The 27,528-nt window shown below is 46.0% G+C and overlaps 1 protein-coding gene across 1 annotated transcript in view; it reads right to left on the bottom strand.

The window, feature by feature from the left end:
- Positions 1-437: 437 nt before the first annotated feature.
- Positions 438-27,528, bottom strand: part of NALF2 (NALCN channel auxiliary factor 2) — a 90,117-nt gene continuing 63,026 nt past the window's right edge. The window contains exons 2-3 of the mRNA XM_045029436.1: positions 4,580-4,751; positions 438-3,559 (exon numbers count right to left, since the gene is read on the bottom strand). Of these exons, the coding sequence (XP_044885371.1) occupies positions 3,153-3,559; positions 4,580-4,751 (579 nt within the window). The 3' untranslated portion in view covers positions 438-3,152. The remainder of the gene's footprint in view (positions 3,560-4,579; positions 4,752-27,528) is intronic.

The raw sequence follows: 27,528 nt of genomic DNA, 5'->3' as shown, positions 1-27,528 counted from the left end.
GCCCGGAGACTGCACCCCTGAGCCTCTCCCTGTGCCCCAACCTCCTGCCCCAGCCTTGATCCCTCTCCCACCCTGCAAGCCCTTCGGGCCCAGCTGGGAGCACCCTCCTGCACCCCAAATCCCTCATCCCCAGCCCCACCCCAGAGCCCGCGCTCCCAACCAGAGCCCTCACCCCCTCCCATTAATGTATGGCGGGCCATGAATGCTCACAATTTCTATTCCCAGATGTGGCCCTCGGGCCAAAAAGTTTGCCCACCCCTGGTTTAAAGACTAACTCATCCTATCTCTGAAGTAGACACTTGGAATTAGGTGGCCACTCAAACCTTAACAAGTTTAGTTTCCTTAAAACTTCCTGTGAAGTTTAGTTTCCTTAAAAAATGAGTCAGTGTCTGTTATCCTGATACAAAAACATGCTTGTGCATGTTCCTTTGGCCTCGTCATCTGCTCAAGTCATCATAGCTACCACAAAGGCTGGTTTCAAATGCCAAGGCAAAAAAATCCCAAGATCAAAAAAGTCTGATTCATATTTGCTAAACTGTTGCACATACCTGTTCTTACATCAGAGTGAACCAAACTGCAAATACATGGTAGCTGTTGTGAATATTCAGACAAGGTCTGTCCTAGCCACAGTGGGTGTAAACAGCAACAGGATCTGTCTTGGGAAGAGTCCCCAGGATCTACCCTGAAAACTAGTTGTATTATCCCTATTACACAGTTTTAGCCTGATAGCCAATGGGTCTGTTTGGCACTATGAGAATGGTATTCACAGGCTTTATGCATTCAGGACTTTGGTAATGCATGGGAAAGAATAATATGTAAACATCATCCAAAAATTCTGAGGTTCAAGTCAAATAAGAATCCAAACATTCACCTGCTTTTCTGATCCTCTTTGGTCTGGAAATGGGCTGGAAATGTCAGAAAATCCAGCTTTCCCCATGAGATTTCTGGTACTTCCTTCTTCCAGTCAGGCAGGAAGTAGCTTTTCTCATAGTGTTTTGGTTATTTCTGCTTCAATTCAACAGAAGTCAGGAAATACAAAAGTATTATAAATCCTGAACTTTATGAAATTTCTTTGACCTTCAGACAGGTCTGGGCTTGGTTTGAGATTTGACAGAAGAACCAGTCTAATTCTGATTTTAGTTGGTTTGCCTGACCCCTAGTTACAACCACTCAGCCACTGAACATGCTGTCTCAGGTGGGGGGACCTAGATCTTAATTTTTCCCTAAATGAGCCATGCAAGATGAATAATAAATGCGCCCGATCACTGTGACCTGGAGAGAGGGAGAGCATCTAACTGTGCACAACATTCTTTTCTGTCTCCTTGTGCTTCACTTCATACTGATGTTGGGCAACAAGTTCATCTTGCCTTCCCCCTCCAAAGTGAGCTTTGTCCTCACTAATTGACCCTCAACTCCTCTCTCATTCCTGATTAGTTTGTCTTTGTTTCCAGCCAGGACCCCAGGCATTCCTTCCTAAAATGTCATTCGCTCCTCCTAGTGATATCATCAGCCTGTTACAGTAACATGACTGCGAGAATGAGAGAAATCACCCTGAACGTGGGCTCTGCAGGAGAAAATATCAGCTATAAAGGGACATAGAAGGGGTGGCGGGGTGCCATATGCCTCAAATTACAACATTCTCTATGAGTATAAATCTCAGTCCTTGGGATGGAGAATTTGAAAGGTCAGAGTTAGAGGTGGGATCCTATGTCTGGATGGGGCTGAATTCCAGTCTATGACCGTGTTTGGACATAAAGGTGAGTCAATCTAAGCTGTTGCCAATCAACATCTTGCCAGGCTGAGTGTGGCTGTTCCAGCAGGATTTCCAGGAGTCGTATGATCAGTGCTGCACATAGTGCACATGAAACCTCTCTTCCTCACCTGTGCTTTATTAGCTGGTGGCATTTTATTTGGGAAACTATTTCCCTATGGGCTGGATTTCTCCAGTCCTCTTCCCACATGGCTGTAAGAGTTTGTAACTGGGAAACTTTAGAGGGTGCAAGTTGGGGCTTTTTATCCATTTGTTACCATCCCTGGCCCCATTGCAAACTAGTGCAGTCAACTCTGCCCCTGCAGAGCTGCTCACTGTGACATGACACTTCCATCTCCCTCAGCCTAAACACTAAGTATGTGCCATCGGCCTCTTGCAGATTCTCGTTTCCCTAACTGCTGCCCTCTCCAAACTCAAACAAGCTGTTGGAGAAAACAAAGTACAGGAGTTTAAGAAAATTCTGCGGACACATTGGGGAGTGAAGTGTTAAGAACTCTGGAAATATAATTTCCTGTTCCATCTCGTACTACATCCATCTCTCAACTCACTGCCAACATCCACAGGGGATGTTCTTTATGTTCAGTATATTGAAGGACAAGAGTGGCACAGACAAGGAAGGGCTGACTGAGGTAAGAAACACAACCCCAAATGGCACACACAATGCTGTGTAATACATCTTTCACCCCAACAACTTAGCCTTAGAAATGGATCTTGTCTGCTGGCAAGAGAGTGAGCCTAACACCAGGCTACCCAGACAGAGGGGTCACCAGGTCACACTAAGGACCCAAGACTGTCCCTCAGCCGTGAGAGGTGTGCTGAGAAGTTAGCTGGGGTTTGTTTTGAGGTGTTTGAGTTGCTGTATATGCCACCTAGCAGCTTTGGTGATATACAATGGTGATGTTTAAAGATGTGGGGGCGGGGGAGGAATAATGGATAAACCAATTTCTTGAACCCATTGCACTGAATTATCCAGTTGGTAGAAAAAATAGGGGCACCACATGAGACACCTCATAGGTGGCAGGGAGAGCAGTAGCATTTCCGTGGGGAGTACTCTTTCAAAGGGACTCTCTCCCATCCCAGCCCCCATCCCCTTTTCTATACCTCTTTGCGCTAGCTCCCAGAGCCTCTCCCAAGCAGGATGCACACAGCTGAAAGGCTGTTGATAACTGAACCCTTCTCAAAGCTGAGTCCTGCAGCCCTGTGCGCATTAAAGACTCTTCATCACGGGGATGCCCCGTGGCGAGCAGCTCTTGGGGGTGTGGGTAGGGGTGTGTGTGTGCATCACCCCCAATCCTGTGCCTCCCATTGGAGGAATAGCGTGTGCCCCCCTTGGCAGGAAAAGAGCCGGCACTCTGCTTGGACGTTTCCTTTCCCCTCTGGGTCACTCATCTCTTGTTATGCTCTCATCCATGGCAGGCAGGGCCTCAAAGCTCAGCCCCCTGCTGGCAGTCCCCTCACTGCTGTGCACGCTTGAGAAGGACACCATGGTGTGCAGAAGCATAAGGACCAGGACGCACAGTCTGATTTTGCTGTTGCTGAGGCGAGACCCTGCGGAGACAGGCAGCAAAGATGGTGGGTGGGGTTGGTGGTACTGGTGGTGGTGGTAGAGGTGATAGTGATGCTGCTGGTGGTGATGAAGGTGGGGGTCATGACGGTGGTAATGGAATGACTCCGACTCTGTGGATTTGGGGGACGCATTGTAGTTGCTGTCTGGTGGGTGGTCACAAGAGTCCCATTGCACATCGCAGCACTTTGCTTCCTCATTGGATAATTGGTTCTCTAGCAACCCTGGCAAAACATAACAACAGATGGTGAGAATCAGTGAACGTGCAGGGGAAGTCCAATAGAGAGTAAAGCCATAGGACCTGCCAGAAAATCCACCTGCAGCAGGAAAAAGGGCTTTCAGTTCTAGTTGGCTGCCTGCTCCTGGACAACTTTCAGCCTAAGGACTGGGACCCCGAGCACCTTCATCTGGGCAGATTTTCTCTGGGACTAAGACCCTAGGCCACATTCCTCCAGAGAAAAAGCAACCATGGTCCAGGTCCACTTTATTCCAAGATCCAAGGACCATGGGTAATGATATTTTGGGACAAAGCTGTGAACATCTCAGGCTGTGTATTTATCAGATCTTACAAACTATAGAATCAGGCCAGGTTCAGTCATGGATGGGAGAACTGCCAGGAAAACCTGCTATGGTAGGTGGCAGGATGGAAAGTTTGTACTGCCCCTAATTATGCTGTACCTGTTGTATGGATGGATAAATTGAGGACTTCAGTCTCTGAGCACCTGCCATGAATACTAAACACACTTTAAAAAAGGAAATCCTCTGACATCTTTTGTAGCAGTTAGTGTCAATGAGCTGGTTGAACTTTAACCCAGTCACATTTTGCCTCACCAAATAGACCCTTGAAGTTTCAGTTAGCGGTGGGACTGTTTTTCACTTTCTGCCCTAAAGTGTCAGGTAGTGTTGCTGTGAGGTTGCTAAACAGCTATATTTCACCTCAGAGATGGAAATATTTCAATACTGGATAATGTACTTCCTATATATATTGATTTTATATATATGACCAAATCCTGAAGACCTTACACAAGATTTGGCCCATGGTACAGTGCTATAGGAGTCTTCAGGGTGAAAGGCTCTAGAGAAATTGAACTTATTACTTGAACATGAGTTGAAAATCCTCCCCATCCACCCCACACATTTGTCTGCCTGTCTTTTTGTATTTCCTCCGTTTCCTGAAATGTACAACGGGCAGGAGACAAGAAGTCATTACGGGGACACCTGTCCTACTTCCATGACCTTCTTACCCGTACAGATGAAACCAGGCAACCCTCCATAGATCAGCTCGTCATTGTCAGGTAACACAAAGGGGCACCTGGTCTGCACCTCCAGGCAGTATTGCTTGCATGGAATCCGGTGTTGGCACTGTTGTTGTGTCACATTGAAATACTCGGAGCACAGCCAGGCCTTGTAGACAGCCTAAGGGAAAAAACAAGACACCGCAAGACACATCATCACATCAGCAAAAACATGTATATTAAAACCATTTAATAATCTTGGGGCTTAGTGCAAGTTGAAGGCAGATGAATGGTGAGCGCTTACCTCACTGTTTAATCTCAATAAATATTTGTTAATACATCAGGGTTACTTATTGAATTAACTCTTTCATTTAAAGTAAACTGAAAGATGTTAGTGTGAAATTCAATTCACAACCTAAAATATCTACAAGAGTAAAGCAAATGAACATATAGGCTATTGTCCTCTACTTGTAGGTCCTTAGACATGATTAGAGGCTTTAGTGACACTGTCAAGGTTGGTAGGCTCAAAATTTCACTTGTTTGCAAAATTCGTGAAATTACCGGGTATTTGTTTCCTCTTTAAAAATAAGAGGAAAAAGCATTTCCACACTTATGACCATGAGTCATAAGCAACCCTACAAATAACAAAATAACACTGGTAGCTTGGTTCCTGGTAAGTAGCCCTATAATAACAAACTATATTGTGCAGCCCAACACTAATGAGAAACTCTATAACAGCAAACCAGCATTGGCAGCAGGTATAACAAACCAGGATATGAAATCTAGCCCTTGTGAGCAGCCTCACAACAAATAACAGTTGACAGAGGTATTAAAGTCACACGCACACTTAGGGTACGTCTACACTACGGGATTATTCCGAATTTGCATAAACCGGTTTTGTAAAACAGAATTTATAAAATCGGGTGGAGCGCGGCCATACTAAGCACATTAAATCGGTGGTGTGCGTCCATGGTCCGTGGCTAGCGTCGATTTCTGGAGCGTTGCACTGTGGGTAGCTATTCCCTAGCTATCCCATAGTTCCCGCAGCCTCCCCCGCCCCTTGGAACTTCCGGGTTGAGATCCCAGTGCCTGATGGGGCAAAAATCATTGTCGCGGGTGGTTCTGGGTAAATGTCGTCAGTCACTCCTTCGTCTGGGAAAGCAACGGCAGACAAGCATTTCGCGCCTTTTTCCCCTGGATTGCCCTGGCAGATGCCATAGCATGGCAATCATGGAGCTTGTTTTGCCGTTTGTGACTCTCACCGAATGTGTACTAGATGCCGCTCACAGAGGCGATTCAGCAGCGCTACACAGAAGCATGCTTTTGCTTTTGCATGACAGCAGAGATGGTTACTAGCCATATTGCACCATCCAAACCCTTCCATAAATTGGAACTGAGGATGATCATGGCTACCAGTCCTTTTGTACCATTTGCTGCTAGTGCCCCTGGCCAATCAGCCAGGGGCGCAAAAGCCAAGATTGGTTACTAGCCATATTGCACCTTCCATCGTTTTGTACCATTAGCTGCTGTCATAAGTGCCCCTGGCCGATCAGCCAGGGGCGCAAAAGCAAAAATTGGGAATGACTCCCTGAGTCAATCCCTCCTTTTTGGTATCTAAAAATAGAATCAGTGCTGCCTAATATAGGCAAGTGTGCTAGAGAACCACCGTATCATAGAACCAGAGAGCACAGCTGCTCTGTGTCAGAGCCTGCAGAAATTATTATCTCTATGCTATTCACAGGGGGTGCTCCTGTAACAACCCCACCTGTTGATTCCGTTCTTCCCCCAGCCTTTCTTGGCTACCGTAGCATTGTCCCCCCACTTGTGTGATGAATTAATAAAGAATGCAGGAATAAGACACACTGACTTGTTAGTGAGAAATGAGTGGAAGGCAGCCTCCAGCTGCTATGATAGTCCAGACAGGACATTAAGCAGTGTGTAGGAGAGAAGCCCAGCATCCCACTGCTAGTCCAGGGGCAACTGAATCTTTTCTTTACACATGAAGGGTGGGGGCTGATGGAGCTCAGCCCCCTGTTGCTATGATGAGGATGGTTACCAGCCATATTGCACCATCCATCCACCAGAAAAAATTAGGGCCAATAGGCTGATGACGAGGACGGTTACCAGTCCTTTTGTACCATCAGCTGAGGCTGATGATGAGGATGGATTTCCATCTTTTTGTACGATCAGCTTATGCTGATGATGAGGATGGATTTCCATCGTATTGTACCATCAGCCGCCCATGGAGGGGGGTGGGGGAGCAAGGATGTTGGTGTTGAGTGCTGCACTATCGCGTCTATCTGCAGCATTCAGTAAAGATAGGGTGACATGTAAAAGAGTCAGAGGATTGTTTTACCTTTCGCTTCTGGGGGTGGGTGGGGGGTGGGTGAGTAGATTGCCAAGCTATGCCCTGACCCGCGGACACTGTGTTTGACCCTAGAAGCATTTGGAGCTCAGCCAAGAATGCAAATAATTTTCGGAGGCTGCAGGAACTGTGGGATAGCTTCAGTCCTCCAGTCCATGCGCATCCATTTGATTCTTTGGCTTTCCGTTACGCTTGTCACGCTGCAGTGCGCTGAGTCCCTGCTATGGCGTCTGTCTGGAGATTTTTAAAAAAGGATTCTGAATTTCATCTTCTGTAACGGAGCGCTGATAGAACGGATTTGCCTGCCCTTACAGCGATCACATCCGCATGGTCCATGCGGGAGCTCTTTTTTTATTTTGATTTCGGACTGCATCGCCACCCGTGCTGATCGGAGCTCCACGCTGGGCAAACAGGAAATATTCAAAAGTTCGCGGGGCTTTTCCTGTTTACCTGACCACTGCATCCGAGTTCAGATTGCGGTCCAGAGCGGTCACTGGTGCACTGTGGGATAGCTCCCGGAGGCCAATACCGTCGATCAGCGTCCACACTAACCCTAATCCGATATGTTAATACCGATACTAGCGTTACTCCTCTCGTTAGGGAGGAGTACAGAAACCGGTTTAAAGAGCCATTAAAATCGATATAAGGTGCCTCCTAGTGTGGACGGTTTTGGCGTTAAATCGGTTTTACGCTCCTAAAACCGATTTAAACGCCTAGTGTAGACCAGGCTTTATATGAATCAGAAAAGCACCTGCAGTGACACTAGCTAAGATAAAATTACCCGGGCTCTTGATCCTCACACTTCAGGATGTAAACTGCTCACCAGCTGGAGTCAGGAAAGAATTTACCTCTGGGACAATACTGCACAATAATAATCATTATAGGGATTTTACACCTTCTTGTGAAGTGTCCAGCATTGGTCACTGCTGGAGACTGGAGACTTGGCTTGATGGACATTTGGAGTGGTTCAGTTTGAAAATACCCATATGCATATGACTACTGAAAAATCTACACTAGTTCCAGCCACTGGGGAGATTCATGGATATTACCAATCCTGCCTTACACTTTATTCTGGATGATGTTAATAAGAGGTAGCTCATTGTTAGTTACAATGGCCTCTTCCTCTTCTGCTTCACTGTTAAATCTATTTAATCTTCTATATCCATTTACCTGTTGCTTAGGTGGAGTCCTTTATTGCTGGAAAATATGCCATTTCTCTTGGTTCAGATGGGCATATCTCATGGGCAACATTGCATTCTATAGATGTATTTTAATTACCAATACATACCAAACAATGCTTTAACCAGTGCTAGAAATGTTCCTGTATGCCCCTTAAAGGAGGATTTTACATTAATCTTTTAGATGGTTAGAGCTGAACTTTGCAAAACTCTCAGAATCAAAGCCTAGCTTGTGTGTAGCTTGTAACTTAGGCTCTGCTTGTGCCTGCCTCAACATTCATACTCCACATGTGCCATAAACTCTGACTTTGAAGTCTATCAGGCTTATCAACAGCAGCAACTCCTCTAGCGCAAACAGCATAGGCAAGACCTGCATCCCCAAAGGAGACAAAACCATGCAGTAGTGCAGGAGAGGAAATACCCCTCAAGAACTGGCTAATGGAGATGCCCCTCTCCACCAGAGAAAATAGATTAATAGTTTCTAAGACCAGAGAGGATCATTGTGATTATCTAGTCTGACCTCCTGGATAACACAGACCATAGAACTTCCCCAAAATAATTCCTAGAGCAGATCTTTTAGTAAAACATCCAATCTTGATTTTAAAATGATCAATGATGGAGAATTTACCACAAATCTTGGTAAAATTGTTCCAATGATTCATTAATAAAGCTTTCCTATTTGTGGGACTAGTCCCCTTTCCTCCTAAACGTCACTGTTTGCTTTTTCCCGTTGTTTCTTTCCCACTGCCCTCAGTGGTCTGGTCTGCAGGCTCAGCTTGAGAACCGAAGAGCAGGCCAGATGGCTCCCTCTAAGGCTCCATATCCACTTGTCTCCTTGCTCACTCTGCCACATCCCCATCTCTCAGTTATATGCACAGTAAGCGGAAATTGGTGAAAAGTTTGTTTGAAACAGAGATCTCATGTTTTTCACAGAAAATGGTCATTTTCCCATTTTCCATGTAATCCATGACAACAGCAGCAAGAAATCAGCATCCCCAGTGCACATATCACTATAATATCTAGGCATCAAATACAAAATTAAGACACATATTAAGGACCACATCCAACACTTATTGAAGTTTAATAGAAAGATTCCCATGTTGTTCAATGAGAATTGGGTAAATCTTTGTGTGTGCTTGAAATGAATCTAGTTCTTCTACATTCAGTTGCCTTACTTGGAATTTTACAAGAATCTCTTACCCTTTTGTCAGCCCTCATTTGTACAGAGAGGATTATAATTAGTATTTGTTTATACAATGGTAGCACCATAAGACCCTCATTAGGAACAGGACCCCTTTGTGCGTGGGGCTGCACAGACACATAGGAAGACATTCACCCTTTCCCAGAGAGCTTACAGTCCAAGCCAGGGGTGGCCAAACTTACTGATGCTCCAAGCTGCATATGAAAATCTTCAGAAGTTCAAGAGCCAGGGCTGGGTCTCAGGGCTTCAGCCCCACAGGAAGTGCTTGACAGGGCTTGGGGCTGCAGCCCTGCTCCTGCTGAAGCCCTGAGCCCTGGCAGGTGCGCCCTGTGGGGCTGAAGCCCTGAGACCCGCCCCCTCCACTGGGCAGAAGCCCCTCCCCCACAACCCTGCTGCAAGGCAGAGGTCCCGAGCTCCCCGCACCCCCGTTTGGTAAGTGGAGAATGGGGGAGGAGGGGTCTGGGGATCTCCATGAGCCTCACTTTAACAATAAAAGAGACACGTGTTGTGTGAGCCACAGTTTGGCCACCCTGGTCTAAACTGAAACAAGACACAAGAAATAATTATAACAAACACTAGGATGGAAGGAGAGGGAGGATGAAGGTAGATTAGATAAGTGCACCATATGTACAATTTGAAAGACTTTGGCTGAAGGTTGGGCTCACTGTGATCTCCTCTGAGAGGAAATTCCACAGCCACCCTCTGCTGAGAAAACTGATTCCTGGTATCCCATGCTCTATCACCCATTCAATTCAAGGTGCAGTTCAATAGAAGAGGTGAGCACTTTCACAACCCAAATGGGAATGTCTAATAGGACACATTGTGACATAATCACACATGATGTTGGTCAACACAGAACACCCAAAAGGAGCAAATTCACTTCTGCATGCAAAATCATCAGGACTAGCTGCTCCATGTTAACCCCACAGAGGCCTCATGGAGCATCTGTCCTACTGTGTATCTGTTTTGTCATGCAAACCAAAGTAATGCTGAGTTAGTGATACATGCACCGTCTGGAATTACTGAGTCCTGGAAGTATCCCACTTACAAGAGCCCATTCCCAAGCTCTTCGCTACTCCTTCCCTCTCTCTCAGTATCCCAATACCCAGCCAGAGTCTTAAGGAAACAGCCTAATGTATTCCAGTACAAAGCAGAACAGGTGCCTGCAGATATCTCCACTGCCAACCCAGCAAGGGTGTATCAGGGTGAAACTCCCTATCTTACCCTGCAGCATGGGGGGGAGGGCATCTTCCTTTTCATTGCTCAGCTGCTGTCAGAGCCCAGGAAAGTGAGGCTTTGCAGAATGAAGTGGAGCAGTTAACATCAGCTGGGCATGGTTAGACCTGGCTGGGATCCATAGTGAGAAATCATGGCCCTGACAAGCAGGGCTGGCTCCAGCTTTTCTGCCACCCCAAGCAGCAAAAAAAAAAAAAGACAAGTGGCAGCACTTCGGTGGCAGCTCAATCGCGCCGCTTCTTCAGCGGCAATTCAGCGGCAGCTCAAAGAGGAAGAGAGGGAATGAGGGACCCACCGCTGAATTCCCGCCGAATACCTGGATGTGCCGCCCTGATACTGGATGGAGTGCTGTCCCTTTGAATTGGTCGCCCCAAGCACCAGCTTCCTATGCTAGTGCCTGGAGTTGGCCCTGCTGACTAGCTAGCTCAGATGGACATTTCCTGCCTTTGCTAATATGAAGTATTTTAGGGACTGGCTGTTGCGAACCCGTAGGGTGAGGTGTTGGAGGTTTTCCCAGGGGAAAGACTGAGAATAAGCACCTACCAGCCTTCCGAATTAGCACAGGCTCCCACAGCACTGAAAGCTCCCATTGTATGATCCAATGGCACAGAAACTCTATTAGCATGGAGCCCTGTGCTGTGCTGGAGGCTGTGTTATCACTTTTGCTGTAAATGACCAAGAGGCAGCAAGAAAATATATGACACAAAATTGCAAAAATCTCCTGTGTATCCCAGGGTGAGGTGAAGGCATGCCAGCATTCCCACCTCCTTGGGGCTGCAGAACTTTGCAGCTGAAGTGACTAATTCTGGCCCAAATGCTTCACTTCAGTAGGACATACCTAATTCACCAGGAAAAACATAATCTTTAGTATTACTTAAAGCAGCATCCAATAGATGTTAGACCCCAGTTTTCACCCCTGTGCTATCAGGTGCAACCTGTAGGTCCACTAGCCGCACATTGCTGGTTCTTCCTCTGTTACCAAACACAGGCAGAATGTCATTTGGCATTTGTAATTTAATTGTCCTTTGAAAGGGAAAACAATGCAGGTGAGATTGAGGTGCTAGACTGACAGGTCTAGAGACATGTCTCTGTCTATCCCCACAACAAGCAAAAGCTGCAGTACTGTAAGATTTGACACACACATCTCCCTGACCGTGTCCATTGTTTGGCGGGAACAGGAGGAGGCAGAGCACTGGGGCTTGAAGCAGGACCATTCAGGGGATGGCTGTGGAGGCAGGCCTGTGGCACTGGTAGACTAGAAAGAGTGATTAGTTTTCCAAGTTACTCAAAACCCCAGTTAAACAAATGAGGTGTGATAGTGTCACTGCCTGCAGAGAGCCCTCCTTGTGGCCTAGGCGGGGAGGGGGTGCTGCACAACCCTGCCTTTGTTTCCATAGGCGGCAGGTTTGTATAATTTTTGGTGGGGCCCAAAATGGTGGTGCCCCCCCGCTCCCGCCCTGTAAGCCGATATAAAATGAAGCTACAACGCGTCAGCGCCACAAGATTACAAGGGTCAATTAAAAGTGGAAAGTCAGAAGCAGCACTTGCCTACTTCAATATACGGTATTATATTTTGTTGCATCTGTTGTGATGAAGTGGGAATGTTCTTAATATTTTCTCTGAATACTGTGTGGGTGCCTCAGTTTCCCCTGCAAGATGCCAACTGAAGGTGTTGGGGACAAAGAGATCAGGTGGCCTCCTTGTCCAGAAGAGACACAGAGGCCAGAGGAGGGAGTGTCAGTTTGGAGCTGGCTGGGGAAATTGGGAGAGACCCAGAACTTGGTTCTGGGCTCCCCACCCCCCAAGATGGACCTGACAGAGGGGTTCTGTTTTCTGTACCAACAAGCTCTGTTTAAACTGTGTTCCCGTCATCTAATAAACCTTCTGTTTTACTGTCTGGCTGAGAGTCACATCTGACTGCAGAGTTGGGGTGCAGCGACCTCTGGTTGCCCCAGGACCAGCCTGGGCAGACTCACTTTGGAAAGTGCATGACGTGGAAGGGCATGCTGAATGCTCCGAGGTCAGACCCAGGAAGGTGTAAACTTCTTGCCCTGGAGACAGTATGCTCCGAGAGAGGAGGCTCCCCCAGAGTCCTGACTGGCTTTGTATGGAGATGTTCCAAAGCATCACAGCATCCCCTTCCACACCGTGCACTTCCCAGAAGTCCGCACAGGCACTGACACTCCCTCCTCCGGCCTTTGTCTCTTTTCCAGGCATTAGGAGGCCACCTGATCTCTCTGTTCTCCAACACCTTCAGTTGGCACCTTGCAGGGGAAACTGATTTGGGAGAAATGAAGTAAAAGCTGCCCAAACCGAGCTTGAGCACTCCTGAATTTTGAGGTGTTCAAATCTGGAAGGCAGGTGCTGGGGGTGGGAGAGGGCTGTGGGCTCCATGGGGGAGCATGGCAGCAACTGTCTGGAGCTGCATGGAGCCAGATACGCTGGTCTGAGTGGCACAGTAAGCAGTTTGGGGGTTGGAGAAGAGGTAGGGAGTTCCGGGGGGCAGTCAAGGGACAAGGAGCAGGGGGAGTTGGATGGTGCAGAGGTTCGAAGGGGCAGTCAGGGGACAGGCAGCAATTGGATAGGCATGGGAGTCTAAGAGGTTTATCAGGGGACAGGTAGGGGGTGCGGTCCTGGGGGGGGGAAGTTGGGTGGGGTCTCAGGAGGGGGCAGTTGGGGACAAGGAGAAGGGAGGCTTAGATAGGGGCTGAGGTCCCAAGGGGCAGTTAGGGGCAGGGGTCTCGGAGGGGGTAATTGGGGAACAAGGACCAGTGGGGCTTAGATAGGGGGGGGAGGTTCTGGGGGGCAGTTGGGGCAGGGGTCTGGGGAGGGGGCAATCAGCGGACAGAGGCTGGGATTCAAAGGGCTCTGAGCTGCTGGCAGCCGCGGGGATCCCAGAGCCCTTTGAATCCCAGCCCCGGCTGGGAGTCAGAGGACTCTGGGCTGCCTGCAACTGCAGGGAGCCCAGAGCCTTTTAAATCCCAGCCGGGGCCGGGAATCAGAGGGCTCTGGGCTGCCCGCTGCGGTGGGGAGCCCAGAACCCTTTAAATCTCAGCCGCTGCTGGGATTTAAAGGGCTCTGGGCTGCCTGCAACCGCGGGGAGCCCGCAGCCCTTAAAAACTCAGCCGCGGCAGGGATTTAAAGGGCTCTGGGCTGCCTGCAACCGGGGGGAGCTGAGACCCTTTTAAATCCCAGCCGCAGCCGGGAATCAGAGGGCTCTGCGCTGCCCGCTGCGGCGGGGAGCCCAGAGCCCTTTAAATCTCAGCCGCGGCTGGGATTTAAAGGGCTCTGGGCTGCCTGCACCCGCGGGGAGCACAGAGCTTTTAAAATCCCAGCCGCGGCCGGGAATCAGAGGGCTCTGGGCTCCCCGCCGCAGCAGGCAGCCCAGAGCCCTCTGATTCCCGGCCGCGGCTGGGATCTAAAAGGCTCTGGGCTGCCCGCCGCGGCGGGGAGCCCAGAGCCCTCTGATTCCCGGCCGCGGCTCGGATTTAAAAGGCTCTGGGCTCCCCGCGGTTGCAGGCAGCCCAGAGCCCTTTAAATCCCAGCCGCGGCCGGGAATCAGAGGGCTCTGGGCTGCCTGCAACCGCGGGGAGCCCAGAGCCTTTTAAATCTCAGCCGCTGCTGGGATTTAAAGGGCTCGGGGCTGCCTGCAACCGCGGGGAGCCCAGAGCCTTTTAAATCCCAGCCGCCGCCGGGAATCAGAGGGCTCTGGGCTTCCCGCTGCAGCAGGCAGCCCAGAGCCCTCTGATTCCCGGCGGCGGCTGGGATTTAAAGGGCTCTGGGCAGCCCTGGCGGCGGTGGCGGCAGCGGCGGGGGGGCGCTCCAAGCAGGGGAGAAAAAACATTGGTGGGGCAGAGCCCCTGCTTGGGATTTATTCATGGGGCTAAAGCCCCAGAGCCCCATATAAGTCGGCGCCTATGTTTGTTTCCCTTTCTTACACCTTTGCAATAAGCTCCTCACAGTCCAAGGTATTCAAAACAAGTTTCCCTTTATGGCTGGGGTCTAATTTATTTAATCCTACACATGATTTCCAGTGGTCCAAACCCTTTCCTCCTAACTAAGGGAATTCCACAACCTTCCTTCTGGTGCTTGTGTTGTGTTTCTACCCGGTCCCGTTGACAACACCATCCACACTGGTTCCACACAGGCTGGCAATCAAGTCTTTCCAGAACAGAACTCAATAGTGTCCCTCCCCTAGTGGTCCAAAGAAACAAAGTCTTCACTCTAGTTTCCATCTGGACCCAATCCTTTCTCCCTGGGGGCGGGTCTCTCTTCCTCTCTATATCCAGTTCCCCCCATGTCCTTCTTGCCGAGTCTGGCCTCCTCCTGGTGCCCCAGTGTCCCCTGCAGGAGCTTTCTTGCTCTCTGCAGCCTGCAGGAGCCTTTCACTTCTTCCAGCTCTTCCACAGGCCTCTGCTCTTATCTTTTCCCCAGAAGGACTGGTTGGTGATATTACCCACAAATCACAAGAACTTCATTTTCAAGAGGTGAGCTAATCGTGTCACAGTTGGGGTTGGGCCTATATCCCCTTAAAGGGGCTGGCCATCTGGGACATGAAGCCTCCATCATTGCTATTAGAAATCACTGGGACCAAGACCTTAGTAGGATTCCAGCAAGGTTTCCATGAACAAAGAGAACATAAACCATTATACTAGACAGGATAAAAAAAAGTGATAAGAGAGGTAAAACCTCATTGTTCAGGGCCAGCAACTAAGTAACAGAGGAAATTAAGAAAATTCCTATAGCAGCAGTTTATCCCATAGTTGTCCACTGTGGAAATATCTGTGTCTATTTCTGAACTATGTGGCATTAGTCCAGGGGTATCCCAACCCATATGCAAAGTACGCAGCTGCGTAGGGCACCAGGAAATTTGGGGCACCAAATTTCCTGGTGCCCTGCGCAGCTGCATGCTGCTCCAGCCCCTGCTCTGGCTCTTCCCCAGGGCCCCCGCCCCTGCTCTGCCCCCACCCCACCTCTTCCTGCCCCTGCTCCGCCCCCACTCTCCTGAGCTCTGCAGCATGGCTGGGCCTGCACTCACTGGTGGCGGGAAGTGCAGACCGAGACCCAGCTGTGCTGCCGGTGAGTGCTGGGGGGTGGTTCACCCCTGCCTCACAAGCCAGCCCCACCCCCGCCCCTCCCATGGAGCCCTAGGGCCCACCCCCCTGCAGAGCCCTGGGGACAGCCCCCCCCCCGCTTCCTCCCCCACAGATGCCTGGGGCCCCACACCCTGCGGGGCGGGGGGGGGGGGCTGCGTAGGGCCCCAGAATAGCTAGGGAAGGCCCTGCACTGGGCACTGTTAGAGACAGGATCCCAGATTCGATGCACTGCTGCTCTGGTCCAGTGTGGCAATCTCTATGTGTCTATCAGTGCAATATTATTACTTATACAACACTATAGCTATGCATGGCACTTTAGAGAACAAATGAGTGACTGGTCTCTGCCCCAAGCAGCTTGCTGTGGAAATTATACAACATGCAATGGTAATAAATGAAGGAAGGGGGTTTGGGAAGGCAAGGGTTACAGTGGTGCAAGAACAACCATGAGATAAACTGCTAGTGACATGTGCTTGTTGTTAGCTGCTCTCTCTCTCTTTTTAAAATGTAGTGTAATAACATTTGGGAACAGTATCTGGAATGACTTCAGGGTGAGGCCTAGCATTGGGAAATGATAACCAAGTGGGGAATCCATTTAAGAAGTGGGCATTTTGGCAGGGAATGTGATAGCAACAAACTCTAGAGATGGGTCAGTTGTAAAGTCATCTGACAACAAAGAGTCCTCCCCAAGGAACTTTCTTGGAAAAAAATATCTTGCACTATGAGGAATCCAAAATACAATTTCTCTACTCTGATGCATAGGAAAGATTTATTCCTGTCTTCTCCATTAGAGGGTGCATTCATCCCATTCCATCTTGTATTAGCAGGAATCTGCAGGGCCTTTTAGTTCTATTATCAAAGCAGTGGGATAAGAAAAGTAACATTCATTCAAATGAAAGCAGACAGGGAGGATGGAGGGCACAGTGTGTTACTATACTGAAATCTGGGTTCAGAGCCTGACTAGGCCACAAGAGAAATAACTTTGCCCTCATAGTAAAATCTTATAAAAATTAATAGGAAATTATAACTTTTCTAGAGAAATTTTCTGTCATTCTATAGGATTTAATATTTAAGACTGCATCTCATGAAGTCTTGCTATCAAGACTGGATATTTTTCTAAAAATATGCTCTAATTCAATCACAGGTTGCTGGGTGAGGTGCAGGTGTTAGTAGGTGAAATTCTATGGCCTATGTTATGCCACAGGAAGTGTGACCAGAGTCCCAGGGGAGTCAAGTGAGGTCACTCAATTAGGGTGAACTGCAAAGAATGGGGCAGACAATCCCCAAAGCTGGTGGATATTACAATATTTAGATTTACCAAACCAGCACAAAACAGCTTCTATAATACCTCACTGGTTACCAGAAGCCAACAATACAGTTCCCTTGAAGTAGCCCAGCCTTAGGCCTCCATCTAGACATTCGAGTCAACTAGGATGACAATTACTGAAAATCTTATTCATCATATAAAAAAGTTCTGCCACTCTGAAAGATTGGACACATTACCTCCCAGGTTAATGAATATTCCAAATATTACCCAAACACACACTCACAGCTAATTCTTATTAACTAAACTAAAATTTATTAAAAAAGAAAAAAAGAGAGCGAGAGTATGGTTGAAAGATCAGTATACATAAAGACATGGGTACAATTCTTGAGATTCAGATTCAAAGCAGAGATAGTGAACTTTGTAGTTGCAAAGAATTCTTTCAGAAACAGTTCATGGGGTTATAGTCCAATGTTTATATTCAGGGTGGTCCAGTCAGGACTGGGATCTCAATCCTTATGATTTAGGCTTCCCCTGCATGAAGCCTCAAGCAAATCTGAGATAACAGGATCAGGACCCAAGGGTCTTTTATATAGTTTTCTAGCAGCCATTTGACCATACAGTCCTAGGTGAACAATAGGATTTTGATGTAATCTTCAGTTTCCTAAACCTCACCCGTAATTAACTACATGGATTAACATACAATTATTTATCCATTAGGCAGTCTATCACAAACTTTAAAGAGACATATAGACAATGACATTATTGCATTCAAGATTAATCTAAATGTTAATATTCCCTTTATATCTCTGAATCAATAGCTATAGTGACGGACAGGAACTGTCTGTTTACATGGTGTGACAGACCCAAACCAGTGGGGTAGAGGAGTCTGGTAGAGGGCAAAGATACTGGTCACCGGCTGAGTAGTTTTCTGTTCCCTGAGTGACCAGAGCAGAGGCTGCACTAGAGTAATCAGGAACCTGCTAGAACCAATTAAGGCAGACAGGCTGATTAGAACACCTGCAGCCAATCAAGGCAGGCTAATCAGGGCACCTGGGTTTAAAAAGGAGCTCACTTCAGTCAGGTGAGGGGGAGCCAGAGGAGAGGAAGTGTGTGTGAGGAGCTGGGAGCAAGAGGCACAAGGAGCTGAGAGGGTGAGGGTGAGGGTGTGGGTGTGGGTGTGGGTGTGCTGCTGGAGGGCAAAGGAGTACAAGCGTTATCAGACACCAGGAGAAAGGTCCTGTGGTGAGGATAAAGAAGGTGTTTGGAGGAGGCCACGGGGAAGTAGCCCAGGGAGTTGTAGCTGTCATGCAGCTGTTACAGGAGGCACTATAGACAGCTGCAATCCACAGGGCCCTGGGCTGGAAACCGGAGTAGAGGGTGGGCCCGGGTTCCCCCCAAACCTCCCAACTCCTGTTCAGACACAGGAGAAGTTGACCCAGACTGTGGGGAAGATCACTGAGGTGAGCAAATCTGCCAATAAGCGCAGGACCCACCAAGGTAGAGGAGGAACTTTGTCACAACGGCTAATTATTAAACAATATATAAGTAATCACACACCATTAGTATAATCTCTAATTCTCTAATAATACAGGTTTGCACTTCAAAGTTCGAGCCTATCTAGCAGGGAATAGCCCTAATTACCATTCACATACTTTCTAACATGTCTTTAATGGTTGGCTTTGGGTCATTTAGCCTGCAGGATGCTTAACCCTTTCTGGCCATGTGTTACATTTTGTATAAGATTTGTTGCAATTATATAACAGTGGTAGCAACAATGGTTTGCATGGTTATATTTTAGTTAGACAACGTCACAGGAAGTGAGATTAGAAGATCATGATGATCCCTTCTGGATTTAAAAATCTATGAAACAGAGAACTATCTCCCTGGCATATAGCTCCATAAAATAATTTAAAAATATAAAGAAAGGATTTTATTCTCTATTGTATTCTTTACATTTTTACAGTAATCTGTAACCTGATTGGCTTTATTCCTATTAAATTCAGTGGGATTTTTTCATAAGGGTGGTGGTTTCATCCTATTCTCTGTTGGCTGATATTAGATAACCACTGTGCAGGTTGACATGAATCACTATTAATGTTCTCCCTTCACTAACCCATTCATTGTGATCAGGAGCTGCCCTAAACCTGCAGTGGAGATGGGGACAATGGGGAGAGTATGGCCAGCTCCAGACTTGATCTCATAGTTGGAGCAGATTCAACTTTCTACTTTGAACATGTCTTGAAGCAGCAACTGGAATTAACAGACAGTTTTAGATACTGATAATAGCCCCAATTGAACTAGTATAATAGCAACTTACTGGGAAGCTCCCACGCTTTTCTCATCCTGCACTTGTGTGTGTTGATGGGAATCCACTGTTTCCCTGTGCACAGAGCAGAATATGGTTGAATAAAATAGGAAGTGATTCCTAAATATTTAGGAGCCTGAAAGTGCTGCGTTCAGTTTGCTGTTATTGGGGTCATACTATTTGTTGTTTGTAGGGGTTAAATAGCCACCAAGTATTCATAAAAATGTTCATGGGTCTCCAAAGTTTGTGAATTTTAGCCTAAATTACTCTTTGTGCTAGGTAGGAATTATTTACTATTCTCTTTATTAGTCATTCATCTTTCTCCTGTTCAAAAGTCATCCAATTAGGGAGCAGAAGCAATACCATGTGGCTTAGGGGACTCCTCCCAATTCATGGGTAATGAATAGTGAATGGGTGAACAGTTTGCACATAGCTCATAGGATGAAATGTGTTCATATAAATTCTGGTGTGAATACTAACCAATAGTGTACACATTCACAAAAATCAAGATCTGTACATGAATGATTCATGGAGAGGAAAAAAGGTATCAAATATCATTCATTATTTGACCAACTCCAGAACAGGTGTCTCTCACCATGAGCAGGAACAGCAGCTGCATGGCTGAACGTAACATGCTGAAGGCAAAGAACTCCTTGATGCAACCCCTCGCAAGAGGATGCAAAGATACCACAAAATAGCTGATCTGCAAGGCAAGTCTCCATTGCATTCTGTTTACTTTCTGGGCTACATCATAGCCTTGTGCCAAAGGGAGATAGAATTTCTGCACATAGATTCATACAAAAAAGAAACTATATCTGTAAAATAAATATTCTGTCTGGACTGAAGCCACCCAAATGGCACTATCTGCAGCACCAAAGGCAACAGCAAGACCTTCCCTGAAGTCTTTAAGAGGGAGATGGACACAACAGTGGCCAAATGACCCAAAGTGGACATACAGCACTTGAAATCTTGAATGCCTGTAGCAGCCATACACAGCCTGTGCAAGGTCTGTTCTTTTCTATCATGCCAAGGGTTTCAGTTAGACAGTAGGGATGGAAAGGGCCATTTAGGATGTAGTCAGCTCACGGCCAGGGCCAGATTGTTTCCCACAGTCTCCCATTCTCCATGACTTTATCTAGCGATGGAACTTCAATACCTACCCTCAGGAGACTATTTCACAGCTGAGAACAGTATATCCTACCTTGGGATTTGGTACATCATGCCAGTATATGGATTTGTTAAGAACAAATCACATCAAACCAACTAATATTCCTTTTTGAAAGGTAACAAGTCTTGTGGATGGGGGAAAGCAGTAGATATGATATATCAGAACTTCAATAAGGCTTTTGATACTGTCTCACATGACCTTCTCATAAGCAATCTAGGGAAATATAATCTAGATGAACCTACTCTAAGGTGGGTGCACAACTGGTTGGAAAACCGTACTCAGAGAGTAGTTATCAATGGTCAAGTTGGAAGGGTATATTGAGTGCATCCTGCAGCTATCTATCCTGGGTCTGGTTGTATTCAATATCCTCAAATGATTTGGATAATGGCATAGACCCATGGAGAGTACACTTATAAAGTTTGCAGATGATATCAATGTGGGAGAGGTTGCAAGTGCTTTGGAGGACAGGATTAGAATTAAAAATGATCTTGACAAACTGGAGAAATGGTCTGAAATAAATAGGATGAAATTCAATAAGAACAAATGCAAAGTACTTAGGAAGGAATAATGAATTGCACAAACAGAAAATGGGAAATGGCTGCCTAGGAAGGAGTACTGCAGAAAAGGATAAGGGGTTATAGTGGACCACAAATTAAATTGGAGCCAACATTGTAATACTGTTGCAAAAAAGCGAACAACATTCTGGGATGTATTAGCAGGAGTGTTGTGATCAAGACACAAGAAGTCATTTTTTCACTCTACTCAGCACTGATAAGGCCTCAGCTGGAGTATTGTGTCCAGTTCTGAGCACTACACTTTGGAAAAGACATGGACAAATAGGAGAAAGTCCAGAGGAAAGCAATAAAAATGATGAAAGCGCTAGAAAACATGACCTACGAGGAAAGATTGGAAAAAAAACTGGATTTGTTTTGCAGTGTGCCCTTGTTGCCAAGAATGCTAACAGCATATTGGGCTGCATTAGTAGGAGCATTGCCAGTAGATCAAGGGAAGTGATTATTCCCCTCTATTCGGCTTTGGTGAGGCCACATCTGGAGCATTGAGTCCAGTTTTGGGCCCCCCACTAAAGAAATGATGTGGACAAATTGGAGAGAGTCCAGCGGCAGGCAATAAAAATGATCAGGGGGCTGGGGCAGAACACTTATGAGGAGAGGCGAGGAACTGGGCTTGTTTAGTCTGCAGAAGAGAAAAGTGAGGGGGGATTTGATAGCAGCCTTCAGCTACCTAAAGGGGGTTCCAAAGGGGATGGAGCTTGGCTGTTCTCAGTAGTGGCAGATGACACAACAAGGAGCAATGGTCTCAAGTTGCAGTGGGGGGAGGTCTAAGTAGGATATTAGGAAACACTATTTCACTAGGAGGGTGGTGAAGTACTGGAATGGGTTACCTAGGGAGGTAGTGGAATCTCCATCCTTAGAGGTTTTTAAGGCCCGGCTTGACAAAGCCCTGGCTGGGATGATTTAGTTGGTGTTGGTCCTGCTTTGAGCAAGGGGTTGGACTAGATGACCTCCTGAGGTCTCTTCAAACCCTAATCTTCTATGATTCTATGTTTAGTCTGGAGAAGAGAAGACTGAGGGGGGACATGATGATAGTCTTCAAATTAGAGCTGTCAAGCGATTAAAAAAAATTAATCACATGCTTAAAAAAATTAAATCGCACAGATAAAGCAAAATAGAATACTATTTAAATATATTTTGAGGTTTTCTACATTTTCTAATATAGTGATTTCAATTACAACACAGAATACAAAGTATACAGTGCTTATATTTATTTTTGATTACAAGTATTTGCACTATAAAAAACAAAAGAAATAGTATTTTTCAATTCACCTAATATAGGTACAATAGTGCAATCTCTTTATCATGAAAGTTGAACTTACATATGTAGAATTATGTACCAAAAATGCATTTAAAAATCAAACTATGTAAAATTTTAGAGCCTGCAAGTCCACTCAGTCCTACTTCTTGTTCAGCCAATCGCTCAGACAAACAAGCTTGTTTACATTTGCAAGAGATAATGCTGCCCGCTTCTTGTTTACAATGTCACCTGAAAGTGAGAATAGGCGTTTGCATGGCACTGTTGTAGCCGACGTTGCAAGACATTTACATGCCAGATGCACTAAAGATTCATATGTCCCTTCATTCTTCAGCCACCATTCCAGGGGACATGTGTCCATGCTGATGATGGGTTCTGCTCGATAACAATCCAAAGAAGTATGGACTGATGCATGTTCATTTTCATTATCTGAGTCAGATGCCACCAGCAGAAGGTTGATTTTCTTTTTTGGTGGTTTGGGTTCTGTAGTTTCCGCATCGGAGTGTTGCTCTTTTAAGACTTCTGAAAGCATGCTCCACACCTCATCCCTCTCAGATTTTGGAATGCACTTCAGATTCTTAAACCTTGGGTCAAGAGCTGTAGCTATCTTTAGAAATCTCACATTGGTACCTTCTTTGTGTTTGGTCAAATCTGCAGTGAAAGTGTTCTTAAAATGAACAACATGTGCTGGGTCATCATCTGAGACTGCTATAACATGAAATATATGGCAGAATGCAGGTAAAAACAGAGCAGGAGACATACAATTCTCCCCCAAGGAGTCACTAAGTAATTAACACACTATTTTTTTAACGAGCATCATCAGCATGGAAGCATGTCCTCTAGAATGGTGGCTGAAGCATGAAGGGGCATACGAATGTTTAGCATATCTGGCACATAAATACCTTGCAATGCCAGTTACAAAAGTGCCATGCGAATGCCTGTTCTGATTTTCAGGTGACGTTATAAATAAGAAGCGGGCAGCATTATCTCCTGTAAATGTAAACACACTTGTTTCTCTTAGGGATTGGCTGAATGAGAAGTAGGACTGAGTGGACGTTTAGGCTCTAAAGTTTTACATAATTTTGTTTTTGAGTTCAGTTATGTAACAAAAAAATTCTACATTTGTAAGTTGCACTTTTCACGATAAAAGATGGCACTACAATACTTGTATGAGGAAAATTGAAAAATACTATTTCTTTTGTTTATCATTTTTACAGTACAAATCTTTGTAATAAAAAATATACACTTTGATTTCAATTATAAACACAGAATACAATATATATGAAAATGTAAAAAAAATCCAAAATATTTAATACATTTCAATTGGTATTCTATTGTTTAACAGTGTAATTAAAACTGCGATTAATCACGCTTAATTTTTTTTTAGTTAATCGCGTGAGTTAACTGCAATTAATTGACAGCCCTACTTCAAATATATAAAAGGTTGTTATGAGGAGGAGAGCGGTAAATTAATCTCCTTATCCACAGAGGACAGGACAAGAAGCAATGGGCTTAAATTGCAGCAAGGGAGATTTAGGTTAGATATTAGGAAAAACTTCCTAACTGTCAGGGTAGTTAAACACTGGAACAAATTACCGAGGGAGGTTGTGAAATCTCCATCTTTGGAGCTTTTTAAGAACAGGTTAGACAAACACCTGTCAGGGATGGTCTAGATAATACTTCGTTCTGCCTCAGTGCAAGGGACTGGAGTAGATGACCTATCAAGGTCCCTTCCAGTCCTACATTTCTATGATCTCACTATCTAGAGGTTTTCTCTGATAGTTAACCTACATTTTCTCTTCCATAAGGGAAAGGGAACTCCCATCCCCTTGTATTGCCATAAATCATTCCTAACTTCCTCGGTGTTTACACGTTTCTAATATTTGTAGATGTACCACACTGTCCATTTAAATAATTGCTTAGCCAAACTAGACTGATTTAACTCTTTTCACCTTTCCCTATAAGCCAGTCTCTGATTTCTTTAATCATTAGCAGCTCTTTCTGAACTCCCTTCGGTTTGTCACAATCCTTCTGTTACTAAGGTTCCCAGAATCAAATGCAATATCCTATAGGATGTGCTGTCTACTCTAATAGGTCAACATCGGCTGGCAAGGAGCGGATTCTGTTAGGTGAAGTCGGCCGCCTCTGCACCATGTGATCACTCCAAAATTCTTTGCCAGACTCCTTGTCACTACAACTGTCTCTTGCACCATGCACTGATTGGAAGTGGATTTGTCCACAAGTATAGTTCATGAACAACCAGTTGCTTCCTACTGAGCATGCATTTCCTGCCATAAAAGGACATCACCTACTTTTGCCCCCAGGATCAAAGGGGCCTCACCAATATTGCTGCCCCATCTGGCATAGGTAGATTATGGGGTATCTCTGTGCCACTAAAATGCATTAATAAAGATTCTCCTGGCTCTACCTGCACTAGAAGACAAAGGAAAAACATTAGTTTAAAACCAAGTTAACATTTATCATGTAGATTTTCAACTGGGGTATCCCTGGGATGGTGGGGCCAGACTAACCTCCCTTATGGATCTCCCAGTCCATGTTTCTTGTCTAAGCTCCAGTTGAAGCCCGCTTATGACTAACACCTGCTCCTGTGACTCACAGAAAACACAGCACCTGCAGTGGCTTCTAGCAGGAACAGGAGTCAATTCCTGGATGAAGTAGCGGGTGAAAAGCTCATTAAAACAACCCTTATGTTTAGGGCCCTACCAAATTCACAGCCATAAAAAATGTGTCACGGGCCATGAACTCTGGTCTCCGCCTGTGAAATCTTGCCTTTTGTGTGCATTTACCCTATACTAGACAGATTTCATGGGGGAGACCAGCGTTTCTCAAATTGGGGGTCCTGACTCAAAAGGGAGTTGCGGGGGGGGGTGTCACAAGGTTATTTTAGGGGGGGTCACAGTATTGCCACCCTTACTTTTGTGCTGCCTTCAGAGTTGGGTGGTCAGAGAGTGGTGGCTGTTGGCCGAGTGCCCCGCCAGCAGCAGAGCAGAAGTAAGGGTGGCAATACCATACCATGCCACCCTTAGTTCTGCACTGTGGCCTTCAGAGCTGGGTGGCCAGAACGTGGTGGATGCTGACTGAGGGCCCAGCTCTGCAGGAAGCAGTGCAGAAGTAAAGATGGCAATAACATACCATGCTATCCTTACTTCTGTGCTGCTGCTGGCAGTGGCTCTGCCTTCAGAGCTGGACTCCCGGCCAGCAGCTGCCCAGCTCTGAAGGCAGCGCTGCCGCCAGCAGCAGCACATAAGGGTAGCAGTACCGCCCCCCCCACAACTCCATTTTGGGTCAGGACCCTTACAATGACAACACTCTGAAATTTCAGGTTTAAACGGCTGAAATCATGAAATTTACGATTTTTAAAATCCTAGGACCATGAAATTGACCAAAATGGACCATGAATTTGGTAGGGCCCTACTTATGTTACAGGAAGTAGACCCATATAGGCCAGGGGAGATGGGGTTCCCTCAGGCATTGGCAGAAGAGACATTATCTTAAACATACAGGAAAAAACAAGAGAGAGGAGCTCTTTTCATGTCTCCAAAAGGCCTAAGTACCATGTGGAATGTCCCTGTATCACAAACACAACAAGAGCCACTCACAAATCACAGAGAAAGCATGAACAGAACTTGTTTCAAATAGTCTTTTTTGTTTGTTCTTTCTTCCAAGTGCACCTGCTGCTTGAGACACTGCTTTGGGATTGGGGTTCTCCTAGGCTTCTCATGTCTCTCCTGGATCTCACTTCAAAGGCTACACCTCATGTTGCTCCTTCATTGATTTGACCAGAGGGAGGGGCAAAGTAGCCTCCCACAAGACCCAAACATAGCAGTAAATTTTGTTGCCTCTAGAACCTTAGGCCTGGCCTGTGGGGCACTTCGTGCTAATGATCCACCTTGGTGACACAGAATCAGTTTTCTCCTTTCTGCCTTGCTGTTTGCTGGTAGCATCATGTGGCAGATTGGCAGCACTTACTGTGTAAATTCTGCTGCCCCATCTCAGTTAGGCATCAAGCCTCTCTTTGTCTGGAGAATTCATGGGCACTGTTCTCCCATGAGCCTCACGGCACAGCTCCAAGTCTGATACTTTCTCTTTAGCACATGTTGAATAAGGAAAAACCTACGTGTGATTTCTGTGGGTGTTTAGTTAGGAAATCCTTGCGCCATGCACAATAGAAATCTCCTGTTCTTGGTCAAAAATAAAGATGGCAAAGGGCCACTGGCTAAATACAGCTTGCAGCTGCTCCACACCAAAGCCAACCAGACTATCACAGAGCCAGCTTTCTAGGACTAGAACAAAGTGCTGACTTCAAACAGAAACTGGCATTTTCCTGTCAAATACTGAACAGACTGAGAAATAGCCCAACAACATTATGTCAAGGGAATAAAAATAACAAAGACTACTGAAGCAGCAATTCTTATGGCTTCTCTTGCTGTGGATGTTTCTGAGGTTATTCCATTCTTTTCCTACCAGCAGGAAGTGAGAGACGTTAGGACAGAAAGAAACTTATTCTCCATTAAAATCGAAGGGAAAAGCACAGCTATGAACTCTAATTATACATCATTGTTTTACATTTTGTTCAGAAAAGTGAAGCTTGGTTTTAAACTTTACTGGTGTTTCTTTATTTTGTCAGTTTCAGGTGAAGATAAATAGCTGGCACTCCGGAGAAGTGGTGCACCTCTGATATCTGCCACCTTCCCTGCTTTTTCAGCTCACAAGTCTGACCAGAGGACTACTTCAGGGAGTAGATGGTGCAAAGATGTACCATTCCCCGGGAGGAGGAAGGATGGGTTATCTATTTGCACTTGAATTTCCAAGACACCATAGGGCAATCAAATAAATGTTTAAATAGATTAGATATAAAATATGATAGCTAGATAAACTAAATGTATCTGCCCTCCTAGTCATTGACACCTAATATCAACATTCAAAGTCCAGGCTTTTCCCCACTGATTTCAGTGCAGAAAGAGTTTCATCCTGTTCAAATTTCTCTTACTGCCTGCCTAGTAACAGAAAAATGGCAGACTCCATGAGGAAAGTTTTACCCTTTTGTTTACATTGTTTCATGTTAATTTCTTTTTAAAGCAATTTAATTGCAGTTCTAGTTGATGTTGAGTTTTGCAGACACTGACATTTTCCTATAAACTTCATTAACCAAATTCAGAGTGCTGCAGGGGTCTGCCTTTCAGGTGGAAATAAATCTTTGGGATTCACCCAACAAGCCCCCTCAGCACTTTTCAAGAGGACACTGTGCCTGGGATAAACTGGGGGCCCAGAGGGAGGATCATCTGTAATTAACT

The sequence above is a fragment of the Mauremys mutica genome, chromosome 9 (genome assembly GCF_020497125.1).
Source record: "Mauremys mutica isolate MM-2020 ecotype Southern chromosome 9, ASM2049712v1, whole genome shotgun sequence".
Lineage (NCBI taxonomy): Eukaryota > Metazoa > Chordata > Testudines > Geoemydidae > Mauremys > Mauremys mutica.
Note: the sequence above shows the minus strand (reverse complement) of the source record. Positions and strands in the feature narration are given on the sequence as shown.